At 42.5% G+C, this 13639-nt stretch overlaps 1 protein-coding gene across 2 annotated transcripts in view; it reads left to right on the top strand.

Moving 5' to 3' along the window:
- SPTLC1 (serine palmitoyltransferase long chain base subunit 1) overlaps positions 1–8706 on the top strand; it is a 54735-nt gene extending 46029 nt beyond the window's left edge. Inside the window, exons 13-15 of one of the 2 annotated variants that reach the window (XM_059927009.1) lie at positions 2224–2341; positions 5625–5698; positions 7326–8706. In XM_059927009.1, the coding sequence (XP_059782992.1) occupies positions 2224–2341; positions 5625–5698; positions 7326–7419 (286 nt within the window). In that variant the 3' untranslated portion in view covers positions 7420–8706. Of the gene's footprint in view, positions 1–2223; positions 2342–5589; positions 5699–7325 lie in introns of both variants that reach the window. The other variant, XM_059927010.1, reaches the window with a different exon arrangement.
- Positions 8707–13639: the final 4933 nt, after the last annotated feature.

The raw sequence follows: 13639 nt of genomic DNA, 5'->3' as shown, positions 1-13639 counted from the left end.
CACGTTTTTTTAAGTTTGATTTTGTTTTTTACTCATATTTTGTTTTCTTTGATTGATTTTTTTCCCTTATTTTTCTGCTTTCTTGTTTCATTGAATTGTGTTTTTTTACTCTTTTTTAGCTTTTTACATTTAGGTTATTGGTGTTATTATTTTCCAATAAATAGCTTAAAGATAAACATTTCAAAGGCAGTAAGTATTTTCAGTGTTCAGTTCTAAGTAATTTTTTTTAGTCTCCTCTAGTCAGTGATTTGCTTCTCTCATCTCTGAGGTTGCATTTGGGAGAGGAAGTCAGCGGCCTATGCTACTTTGGGTCCTTGCTGGAATCTTGAAGAGCCCCTAAATTCTAACAGATAATTATTCATGTCCAGCGCTTTCCCCACACTAAGCACATGATGGAGACCACGTCTGAATTGTTGATTGTTCTATCCCTAGGACCTAGACCAGTGTTTAGTATTTCCATTTGGTAAAATGGGTAAAGTAATATGGTAAATAATGTGCTCTCCAGAAACGTTTTTTTAAGTATAACAGGCTCTGAAACACAGCTTCTAACTTTCTGAACTCAAGTTATAATTCTCTGTCCGTTTGGTTTTAGTTAAACTTTAATGCGACATTCAGCATCCAGGCAGCCAGAAAGAGAGCATTTTGTTTCATTCCTTCTCTCACCAACTTGCTCCACCTAACATGTGAGATGAGCCCATTTGATCGAATAATAAGCTCAATTGGGCTTGTAGGTGCCTTGTTTGTATCAAGGAAAATCCAGGCCATTTAATTCATATGAAATGCAATTTGAAAAGTAATTTTTTAAGTTCTCCCTGAGAGTACATGACCTAAAACAATTAATACTTCTTTGTGTACAAGTTTAACACATTCAGAATTCACCTAGGAAATGGGTTTTGAAAGCATATTTCTTAGTTTCTACAGTAGTAAAACAACTGATCTATAAGGTTTCCCCATATTCCAGAAGCCCTAGAGTCTGAGATTCCATGATTCAAATCTGCAGCCTGATTTATTGAGAGATCCTAGTGTGATGCATTACATTTAAAGAAAGTAGACACAAATTAATGATGTTCAAGGGTGGTTCGAAAGGCAGGTGAGCTTAGCTTCCTCACTTCATGTGATACTCGGCACAGGTAGTCATTCAGTAAAAGCTTGTTGAGTCCTAAACATATTTGAAGAATCGAATATGCTAACAAGTGCTTTTTGTGCTCATTTCATTCTAAGGGAAAAGCAGATCTTTCCAGGTAAAGCAGACTAAATGAAAGCCATTTAAAATGTTTAGCCCAATTTCAAATAGACATGTATCACTATTTTTGTCCTAGGAGATAGGTCAGAAATCAAACCATACCTGGCTAAATTATATGGCCTGCAGTTCTCATAACACTGCAATAATCATTTGAAAATACAGGCTTTCGCCCCTAAAGAAATCCCTCTTCCTTCCTGAGAAACAGCAGATTTCTGTGCTGTTAATCCTAAGAGAGAAGAAAATAATCGTAATTCAAGAAAAATTTAAAATTAAACATGTACACAAGAAGACAGCTTTACAACCTAAATATATTGTTGGTGACCAAAATATAAAATTTTAGTGTCAGAAATCATCCCTGTAGTTTATAAAAGACAAGATACAAACTAAAGATTTAGCAAATAAGGAAGCAGCATTATCAATTATAATGTGTTATCCATGGAGGAAACAGAAATAATAGAAAATGATGGTGCAGACACTTCCCTAAAGTGGGTGATGAGGGAGGCCCTCAGAGGAGTGACCCTGGACCTGGGACCGGGCGTGTCTGGCGCTAGCCGTGCAAGAACAGGAGAGAGCAGGTGAGGAGAGGAAGCGACAGGGCAGAGGCCCAGGGCTGAGTGGGCCTGCAAGGGGCCCCTTGAGGAGGGGGTGGCCCCAGCCAAGGTGGGTGAGGCATGTAGACTGTCTGGTGGGAGGCTGGGGATGACGCACGTGTTCTCTGTGAAATGTGAGCCGGAGGGTCCTGCGGGACCGGGAATCCTCTTCCCAGCCGTGCTGCAGGGTGTCCTAGACTAGGAAGCACTGCCCAGAGCGTGCGTTTTTACTTCCCTTTGTCAGATCTGGAATCCCACCACATGATGTTTCCCATGGAAGTCCCAAGTTTCTGTCACATTCATTAATGCAGACTTTGTAAAATTATTTATATGTGAGAAATCTGAGCTCGGAAGAGGATTTATGCTTGTGTGTGTGTTTCCCTTCCTCAGCATTTCTGGATTAAAAGTGGTGGGTGAGTCCATTTCTCCAGCATTTCACCTCCAGCTGGAAGAGAGCACTGGGTGTCGAGAAAGAGACGTTAAACTACTTCAGGAAATAGTAACTCAAGTGAGTATCCAGTTATTCGGCTGAATCTCTTCGTGCCCTTCTACCCTGAACCCAAGCAATTTTTAAGGTCATTTTTAAGAATGCTCTCTTTGCCCTAAGAGATTGGGTACAACAGAAGTTGTGGTTACCCCTCTGGTGACATGGAATTGTTCTGATGCCCAGCCTTCCCGACGTCTGTCCCTGCCCAGTGGAGTCTGTAGCACGTCTCTACTGACAGGCTACAGGTTATTCCATTGGGTCAATTTTCAGCTCACGTTGAAGTTGTGTTCTTTGCCACATTGTATTAAAATACGCTTTGCTTCCACTCTGAATAATTAGTCTTCCAGAAAACCCAGTTGCTTACTATTTACAAAGCCAGGCTTTCGCACATGTAGGTGGGGATGGCATTCTGTATGGTGATGGCGCACAACACCGGACAGCTGACTGTCTGGGGCTGAACACCCAGCATAGCTCAGAAACAGGTCGAAATAATCTTGTAAGCAAAAAGGAAGGAAGACGAGCCACTTCTTTACCATGCCTAACTTGGGAGCTTGATTTAAATGTCTGACTTCTGAAAGTCTTACTACTAAGTGTACCTTAGTTATTAACTAAGAAACGCATCACTAGGGAAGATCCCTTGGCCTTTACTGTTCAGTAGAGCTGCGTTCACCGAAGTCCTCTCTCCTCACTTTCCTCCTTCTGAAGAACGGTCAAGTGGCCCTGCAGCACTGAGCACCGAGGGTGGTGCTGCCTTGTACTTGAATCTGAAATACATGGCGTACGTATTTGAGAATGAAGACAGGCTTCACCCTGCTTCCCTGTCCTGCTTGTCCTGACGGTTCCTTTCAGAGGCTCCTTCCCCGAGTCCGTGCTGCCAGGCGTCAGGGTAGTGGTGCTGGTCAAGTCTGCCGTGTGCCCCTGCCCGGCTGTGGCACAGCAGCCAGTCACGTGGCTGCTCAGTATGGAGACTGTGGTGCTAAGCCAGCCTCTGGCTTCACCGCTGGCTTCAGCTGACCTGTACCCGACGATGTGTGAACCACAGTACCTGCAGTCATTGATTCGTGGAGAGCTTCTTGCAACTTGTGGATCATTGATTCGTGGAGAGCTTCTTGCAACTTGTGGCCTTCCAGAATCAGTTGTCCTAAAAAAACAAAATAAAACCAAACCCAGAATATGAGATTCCTAATTAAGGAAACGTGTCAGATTGTGAATGAACAGGCTGGAGTGGCTCTCGCCTTGCTGAGTGAGGAAATGTCACAGATGTCTCCTCAGGTGCAGCTCTGCAGACTTGAAAAAAAACTCTTTAAAGGGGAAAAGCACCCCACAGACCTTTTTTACTGCCTCGGTGTTTTTATTGTCATATTACTTAAATGTATAAGCTATAAAAGGAAGTACAGCATCCTTTTAATTAGAGCTCCTGTACAAATGTAATACCAAAACAAATTTATAAATTAAATATAAGCAGAACAGACAAGCCTAGTAAGAGTCAAATTATGACATTACCTGCATGTGACAGCTGAGTTTGTTTTCTAACTGAGTTGCCGGGTGGTGTGACTGATGCTGACCGCCGCCAGAGCAGCCTTGTGAAGCTGCATGTCCTGTGTTGGAGTCTGTGGTGACGCCGTTATTATCCCAGAGCCTCCCCTCGAACCCCCTCAGGGTGCTTCTCTACACACTTTGTGTCACGGGACGTGGCCCTTCTCTAGGTGCCAGGGTGTCAGTTCCAGTCAGATCCACCTCAGTTCTTTTCTCACTGGGTAGCAACAGCTAAGGTCTTACTGCTACTCTGTTCCAGAGGGAGACTCAGAAAGGGCATGTGAATCAAGTGACTCGATACTTCTCTTACATAGGTTATCCTCATAACAAAAAGAAAAAGTGAGTCTGGACAATTCACAGATCCCAAAGTTACATCTGTGGGCTCCCACTGGATATTGGCTGTCTTCAGGAAATCACCTTGAGAGTTGAATGAGGAGAGAACAGGCTCTAGGGAAGGGAACAGAATACTATCTGGAAACTGCATTTGTAGGAAGGAGGAGGAAAACTCTTAGAGTTTTTTTGCATCGTCGCAGCGTCCATCTTAATAAGTCTTTTGTCCTGTTCCTCTTTGCTTTTTCTTTTCAATATTTGAAAGAGAAAAAAGGATCATGACACCGTAGTTCTTGTTTAAGCTTTGCAGAACTGAGCAGTTCTGCCAAATTTTTGTTGACTTGCTTGATAAAACAGTTTTTACAAACTGAGCTATGGTTTATACTGTTTCTTAACTAGACAGGACTAGAAACGGAGCCAGTCCAGATGTTTGCAGAAGGAGTTAACTTTTCCAAGTACACTTCCAGAATGTAGAATCAGCAAAAGACATTGCCTGCCGTTGTTTTCCATCTTTTCCTAGCAGAGGAAAACCTTGCCTCACAGCTTACAGAATGGCCCCTCTTCAGGCAAATACCTGCACTGCCACACGCTGGCAGTGATTGTTCTTTCCTTTACAGCACCCCTTGCTCTAGCTGGTTGTTCGTTTGTTTGTTTGTTTAAAAATACGATTCACGTTCCATAAAATTCACTCTTTAAAGTATACAGTTGAGTGGTTTTTAGTATCCTCACAGGGTTGTGCAGCCATCACTATCTGATTTCAAAACATTTCATCACCCCAAGGAAGAAACCCTTATAAACCATTACCCTCGTCTGACTTTATGCTTTATTTTGATAGTGATTATTTAATTTTTAAAAAAATGTTGGCAGGTAGCTGATGTATTGGAAAGCTGTGCAGAATGTGACACCAGACTCTTCTGTGCTTGGTAGCACTGTGTCCAAGTGTAGCACATGGGAATCAGAGGTGTTGTTGATATTTGACGTGTGAGCAATTCCTCTCTGAAATGATTCTGCTGGCGTTATTAAGTCCAGCTCTTGGTTAGCCTCCGGGGCTTTGTTGGTCCTGTTTCCCCTTGTCCTAACTCTGCTTTGCCTAAAGTGGTAACCACTAGTTACCTATGGCTGTTTAAATTAAGTCAGATTCAAAGTTCAGTGTTACAGTTGCACTAGCCATATCTCCAAGTGCCCGAGAGCCACGTGGGCCCCTGGCTGCCGTCATGGACAGCACAGGACGGACACCTCCATCATTGCAGGAAGTTCTGTAGAGCAGTGCTCTCAAGATGATAAGATGATTCTGTGGTGTTTTGTTTTGTCTTCTAGCAGTTATAGTTGGAAAGGTGAATTAAAACTACTCTTGAGAGGAGCATTTCAGTGCACCTTCCTGTTTTAATGACCAGTGTCTGCAGTCCAGGCTGCAAATGTATTCCTTTTCCTCATACAGTGCATGGACAGAGGCATCGCGTTAACTTTGGCGCGCTACCTGGAGAAAGAAGAGAAGTATCTCCCTCCTCCGAGGTTGGTATACTTAAAATTATGACCTGAGTCATTGTTTTCTACTTTAAACTTTGTATGAAATGTATTATGTTTTGAAATTTTTTGAAAGACTGTCACAGGATAAGGAAGAATGTGTATAGTTAAAAGATAGAACATCACCTGTTTCTGTTCTTAAACTAGATGTTTTCCCATATTAATTGAAAATCCCCTCAGGACTCTGTAATTAACTTAATGAAACATCTGCGATCCCAAGAACGAACTGGGACAGCCCAGGTTCGCATTGGCGACGACCTGCCACTGTGCTGCGGTAGCATGTGCTGGGCCAGCTGTTTCCACCACCAGGATGGTCCTTACGGGGGGGGTGGGGGGTGGCACAGTCTGGGGGGTGCTGCTCATCCCACCTCTGGCCCAAGTGCTGTGTGTTACTTCATCTGACAAACACGTATTAAACACCCAAGGAAAAGCAAAGTGACAGTGGGGAAAACCTCTACAGAGGTTCAAGCGGCCCTCAGTGGGAAGGCACCTCGACTCATGATTTAAAATTGGCGTTCATTCAACACCTGATTCTGTCCCCTAAGCACTTAAACAGTGTAGTCCAAGAAGGTAGACACCCAGAGCTTGAGGGTTTCAGGGTCATGAAACAGGTCAGGGAGGTCACAGAGGAGGAGGGCATGGTTAGTTCTGGCCTGGGAGGGACTGAGGCTTCCTAGAGCAGGAGACGCTTAAGCCGAGCCTGCAGAATCAAGCGTATCAAACAAGCTGGGGTGGGCATTGGGCCTTCCAGCAGGGTCTGTAGTGGTGTGGAGACCTACAGGTGCATCTGGGGAGCCCAGAGCACGGGTTTGATTGAGAGGCACCATGGAGAGGGAGCCTGGAGGAGTCTGGGAGAGATCCACGAGAGCACACAGAGTCAGCGCTGTGCAGGCGTGGAGCCCTGGGCTGGGTTCTGGAAGGCTGTTCTGGCAGCAGCTCGAAAGCACCCTAAAGATCCTGCTCTCTCCGTTCCAATTACACCATCCAAAGTTGTGATCCTGTGTTTCATGAGGACGGGGGCCACCCTCGTGCCCTCAGGACTCTGGGCCCAGCCCAACTCAGTGTGTATGTGTCCTGTGGCTAATGCAGATGTTTGCAGAGGGGAGTGAGAGGGACCCGGGTAGAAGTGCCCTGTCAGGCTGATATTTCTTGTCTTCAGTTTCCTGAAAACTTGAAAATTTCTGCCCCGCATCAAAGTATTGTAGGACTTCTGTATGACTTACTGAATTACACTTGTGAACAACCACACGCTCATTAATATGGGAAACGTTGACTTCCTGCTTTGGGCCTGATACTGCTTGCAGCGGTAGATTTAAAGGACAGAGTTCCCTGCCGGCCTGGGCAGAGCCCTACTGCAAGGTTACCTGGACTAGATCGCTACTAGTGCAGGCAGGGAACGGCAAACTCCTGTCAATAGCAGGTAGTAAAATGCTTTCAGCTTGCAGGACACAGGTCCCTGCCACAACTACGCAGCCCTGCCGGGGCAGTGAGAAAGTGGCTAGGGACAGTAGGCCATGTTCCAGTAGAAGAGCTTCATTCACGAAAACAGGTGGCAGGCTGACCCTTGGTATAGACTCTCATTTGACTATCTTTTGTGTCCCTTATTATTTCTCAGCATTAGGGTTGTGGTCACGGTGGAACAAACAGAAGAGGAACTGGAGAAAGCTGCAACCACGATCAGCAAGGTGGCCCAGACCGTGCTGCTTTAGTCTGGGGCCTGGTGGCCTCTCACCACGCAACACGCAGACAGGCCTGAGTCACTGCACAGTGAGCCACAGGGGGCCTGCGGGTACCAGACGGGGCGTCACTAGATGGTGTGGGTATCGACTCAGTGTATGACCACGAGAAGGATGCTGGGTACTTGAAAGAAAACAAATCCAAAAGCCCAAGAACTGATTTTCTTAAGAGAAAAACTAATGACAGCATATAACTGATATTTAAATTGTGCTATTTAAACGTTTTATTAATACTAGTATTTTATATTCTTTTTTTTGTTGTCATTGTTTAAAAATGGAGCTTCAGTGTATCTTCTTTCCCTTCTAATGATAAAGATTGTGAGCACTCCTTAATATCTCAGAAAATTGTCTGCAACATTGAAGCTTAGAGGCACTTCAGCATATATGATACAAAATGTATTGAAGATCTAATTCAAACACATCTTTTTCAGTCTTCGTCATGTGAAGCTCAATGTATATATTGGCTACTATATAGAGGAATACTTTATGTGTGATGATTATAAATTTTTCATTATAATATATTTGAATCCTAGAATTTTTATATACGCTAAATACTGATGTTGCACCATTTCTAACAGTGAATCTTAGCATCCCTAACCAGAGAATAGTCACTATACTTCCTAAGTGAGCAATAATTTAAATCAAATACTATTTTATTTTAGTATAATTGACCTTTACATTCGTTATGTGTTGACTTCTAATCTTTTCAGAAGAGGATTATTGTGATGATCCCAAAATAGAAATCATGTCCTTGATATTTTAGAATATCTAGAATGTATTCTTTTTTGTATAGGGACGTATAACTACAAGCTTTTTTTCTAAGCTAAAGAAAATGAGACCTTTATTTCTTTTCAGCTTATGAATTCCAAATATCTAAAAAAGATGTGAAAGCACTAAAATTAAAATTTTTAAGCTGTGCTTTAGCTATCTGTTTTTTCTTTAGCAAACCAAGTTGGGTGGTATAAATGTTTGTGATATGTGCCACAAGGTAGTACATAAATATTACACTATTACTCCATCTCTTATTAAAGGGAAAGGAATAAAATTATATTAAAAATGTCATTTTATAATATATGTTCATATTAACAAATGGTCTTCAACATCTTTTTAAATAACATTTTTTTAATGTTTAGTTTCTATTTTGCTTGAGGTATTTTGTACATATGTGCCTTGTGATTGCTGCTGCTTTAAAGGATACAGTACTCTTTGGGGGATGAATCTGTTTTGTTTTTTAATGAAATAAACCTACATTCCTGATAATCAGTCTTTTGCATATGTAATCTATTCAACAGAATAGTCTCTTGATTTTAAATTCTGCAGACCTAGGGTAGTATTCTGTTTGTGTGTGTGTGTGTGTGTGTGTGTGTTTGTGTCTTGGGGGTTTTTGGAAAATATTAATTTAATTTCTTAGTGCCTTTCTTCAATGTACAGTATCTGAAATTTCCTTGGTTCCTACTGATTTAACCCTTGGCCACTTATGACTACAAAAATACCAGACCTATTATTTTTATAAACAGATTAGGATTGTAACTTTTCAGCTACTTTTATAATACTCTATAAGTCAAAATTGCAATAATCTAGTTGTTTATTGCTATGTTTAAAAAATGATTGGACGTTCCTGGAAAAGATGGTGGACATTATTTAACTTTATTAACATTATTTAATGCTCACACATTATTTAACTTCAATCCTTGAAACACATCAACACGAACCAAAACTAGAGTCTTTATATTAAAGCTGTAGAGTGACCACAATCTGGTAATATACACCACAGAAAATATCTACTGGAAGCAGTAAATTTGTATGAAGCAAGCAAAATGTTGAGAAACAACAGTCATCTCAAACCTCAAGCAGGTTGCAAATTGCTGTTTTAGAAACAGTGTGAGAGAGAGGGTTCTGAAGTGCTCTATCAATGGACCTCTGTTTAGAAAGGCAGTGGCTGGGTGAGCAGCATGGAAACCTTTTGAGCTGGTTTCCACTCAACAGTTGTCCCCAGGGGAGAAAGAAGCCACCCACAATGGTTCCCTTTCTGTTGTCCACAGGAGGCTCTAGCTCAGGAAAAGTGGGGCTTTGAGTCAGGTTAGGACATGTGGACCACAGGCCTAAATATAAAGCTTAAAACTACAAAACTTCTAAGAGAAAGCACAGGAGGAGATATTTTAAATCTTTGGTTAGGCAAACATAGATACAATACCAAAAGCGTAAGCCATAAAAGGAAAAATTGGTAAATTAAGCTTCATTAACTCATTGTTTAATTTGTTCTTCAAAAGACAGCTTGAAAGAAATGAAGACAAGTCACAGACTGTGAGAAAATATTTGCCAATCATATATAATAAAAGCTGTGTATCCATAAGTATAAAGAACACAACCCCAAAATAAGAAATCCAAAAGCATAATTTTAAAATGGTGAAAGACTTGACATTGCATCAAGAGAGACATTCAAATATCTAAACTCATGAAAACGTATTTGACCTCATTAGTCATCAGAGAAATGGCAAGTTAAAACTACAAAGAGATACTATTACACACTAGAATGACTATAATCAAAAAGATAACACCAAATATTGGCAAGATATGGAAAAAATTGGAAACTACATTGTTGGTGGAAAAGTAAAATGGTACAACTACTTTGGAAAAGTTTGGCAGTTTCTTAAGTTAATACAAATTTGTCATGTGGGCCAGCAAATCCACTTCCAAGAGAAATAATAACAAACGTTTGTGCAAAAAATTGTACACAAGTATTCATAGCAGGATTTTTTTTAAAATTTATTTTATTTATTTATTTTTGGCTGCATTGGGTCTTTGTTGCTGCGCGCGGGCTTTCTCCAGTTGCGGCGAGCGGGGGCTACTCTTCGTTGCAGTGCACAGGCTTCTCATTGCAGTGGCTTCTCTTGTGGAGCACGGGCTCTAGGCGCACGGGCTTCAGTAGTTGTAACACGTGGGCTCAGTAGTTGTGGCTCGCGGGCTCTAGAGCACAGGTTCAGCAGTTGTGGCGCATGGTCTTAGTTGCTCCGCGGCATGTGGGATCTTCCCCGACCAGGGCTCGAACCCGTGTCCCCTGCATTGGCAGGCAGATTCTTAACCACTGTGCAACCAGGGAAGCCCTATTCATAGCAGGATTATTCATGATAGTCAAATGTCTGCCAACTGATGAATGAGTAAACAAAAAGTGGTATATTCATACAATGGAATACAATTCAGCAATAAAAAGAAATGGATAAATAAGTCTCAAAAAAAAACACATTTTGGTAAGTGAAGAAACCAGATGAAAACAACCACGAAATTATGTGATTCCATGTATATTCAATGTCCAGAGAAAGCCAATCTAAAAAGAAGATAAGTTAGTGGTTGCCTGCGGCTGGGGGTGAGAATGAGATTGATGAAGACTGTCAGCACCGGGGACCTTTCCAGGAGGTGTTCTAAAACCGGATTGTGGTGATGAGTGCACAACTCTCTGAATATACTAGAAACCGTTGAATCAAGTACGAATCTCTGATAATGAACATAACTACTAATGAACTGACTTTCTTCCAGTCATTACATCAAATACTTTCTTATCTGTGTTGTCCATGATGAACATTTGGAAGTCTATGACTTGGAGGGGGTGGCAGGTGTCAGCACAGAGGACAGTATGCCAGAACAGAACAGGAGGCAGCCCAAGGCAAATTCGAAAACAGAACAGGGTCTGGTTGTAGCTCATTTACTCAATAGCCATGAGTCCTTGGACAAGACCCTACTCCTCACTGAACAAGTTCTTTCTGTGAAATAGAGAGTTGGGCTGAAGGACTATATTTGAGTTATCTTAAATCCTCCTGCTGTCTTAGTGTTTCCCAGGCCAAGTTGGAAAATTCTCCTTGTCTCCAGACAGACCTCTGTCACTGAGAAAGAACTACCCATACACACCTTTCCCGCAGGGGATGTGGAGGCCCCTTTGTTCAGCCTCACACCAACCAATGTCCTATTTTGATGACAATGCACAAGCCAGAAAACTTCAAATCTTGGGTTCCATTCCCCCGATTGTTGGTACTTACCCTCAGAGTGACTGTCCCCTGAGCCCCACGCCATCCCTCCCCTGCTTAATGGCTTCCAAGAACTTCCTTGGAGGCACCCTCCATGCTGCTCGTCACCATGGGCCCCTTTGTCCTCTCACCCTCATTTAGTCCACAGACCCCGCGACATCTGAGGAGGCTGCCGAGGGTTCCATGCACAGTGCAGAGGAAGCCCTGGAGTCAGGTCATCTAGAGGAGAACCAGCATCACCACCTGCCATCCGCGTGAACCTGGAGAGTGGCTTAAACTGACTGTGCCTCAGTTTCTCCATCTGTGAAATGAGAGTAATCATGCCCCAGCCCACAGAGCCGTTGTGAGAATTAGGTGAGACGATACATGCAAATACTTTAAATTGCACCTGATGTGTAGTAAGTACAAAATATGTGTTATTATTATTATTAATGATAATAATGTGAATGAGACAAATTGGCAAAAAGAACTCGATACAGGAGTGCAGATCTCTTACCTCTTACATGATCCAGTAGGAAATCACTCCAGGAGGGCTTAGGACTTACATGACATCCAGGTCCGTGATTTTTCCTGCAACTGCTTTATGGAAGCCACCCCAAATACTGAAGACTGAAGGAGTATTTCTGTCCCCTTAATTCACATGCACGGCTTAGAACCAGCTTCCTGCATGTTCTGTTGACAATCCAGATCTCCTGGCAGTTAATTCCAAGCCCACCCCTCCATCTCCCACACGGGGGCTGATAGCTGAGAAACAGAGTGTCCCACCCACCCTGGGGGCTGGAGCTGAAGAGAGAGACCTCTGTTCAAATTCCCAGTGTGTTTAGGCTCTGATGCCAGTGAAAGTGAAAGAGGCAGTTAAAGTGTGGTGTGTTGTCGGGTTTCCCAGCTCCTTGCAGGTAAGAAAGACTTGTATTTGCAGCTTGGCCCTTTCTCAGCTCACAAGCTCAGAACTAGTAGAGGTCTGGAGGCCAGGCCTCCCAACAGGCTGCCTCCATGCAGGCAGGCCTGAGTCCCCTACCGGGATAGCAGAGATGTCTCTCTATCTGCGCATCTTAACACTGCTGCTGCTGAGCTGAGTTGAGTTAGAACAGGGCTGAGTTGCCATTTCCACGGCTTCAGATCTGTGGGTGATACATCATTTTATGGCTGTCACATCTGCCTCTTCCACATTCTTGATTTCTTTTGTTCAAGTGAAGAGAAAACCCTCATTTGCCCTGTGCAATCGACCCACAGTCTCTGCTTGGAGCTGAGCACCAGGGGATTGGTGAGTGCACGTGGCCCACGGTTCCTCCACATCTGTTTTCTGTCCCTTAGTGGCTGGGTGGCCTCCCGGCTCGTCTGACTCCCCAGCTTAGATGGATGTGCAAAGTCCTTATTCTTCGTCCCTGGGGATGAGGAGCCTTGCTTCCTCGTTGTTTACATTTTTAAAATTACACAGTGATTACTTGTTCAAATTAAACATCCGAACAATAAGGAGGCATGAAGAATAAAACTTGAAAATCCTATTTCCACCCATTCCACTCCCCTTCCCAGGGGTAACTCTTATTCACAGTTCATTGGAGATCCTCCAGGACCGGTTTCTATTTACATATATACCTATATTCAAATAGATTTTTTAAAATGCAGAACAACAGCCTTGTTCTTGTTCCTTGTTCTGACTTAACCTAGGAATTTTTCTATACCAGGCCTTCATTCCTTTTACTTTATGAAGAGTATTCTGTAGTTTGGATGGGTTACAATTTATTTGACTAATTTTCTTTTCGTAGACATTTAAGTTTCTTATTTTTTTCCTACGACAAACAATGCTGAAATGAACATCCTGGAACATGTAACTATATGTGCCTCTGTGGGAATTTCTACGATGTGGATTTTAGAATTGGAATCTTGAGTCCAAGAGTTTGCAAAGTCTTTCTTTGGATAGGTACCAACAAATAGTTTTATCAGGTATCTATATGACAAGTTTTTTTTTATTTCTTTTCCTGACTTTGTTATCTTTCTCTCTACAACTATTTCAAAATTTTATGCTATCAAGTCCGCCAGTCTCTTCCATTATGGCCTGGAAATTTTGCCTTGCTAAAAAGGTGTCCCCACTCCACAATTATAAAAAGGCCATCCTTTCTCCCTCAAATACTTCTTCGTATGGATCCATAGCCGCTTGGTGAGCCGTTTGTCTT

The sequence above is a fragment of the Balaenoptera ricei genome, chromosome 6, assembly GCF_028023285.1.
Source record: "Balaenoptera ricei isolate mBalRic1 chromosome 6, mBalRic1.hap2, whole genome shotgun sequence".
In the NCBI taxonomy this organism is placed as follows: Eukaryota; Metazoa; Chordata; class Mammalia; order Artiodactyla; family Balaenopteridae; genus Balaenoptera; species Balaenoptera ricei.
Note: the sequence above shows the minus strand (reverse complement) of the source record. Positions and strands in the feature narration are given on the sequence as shown.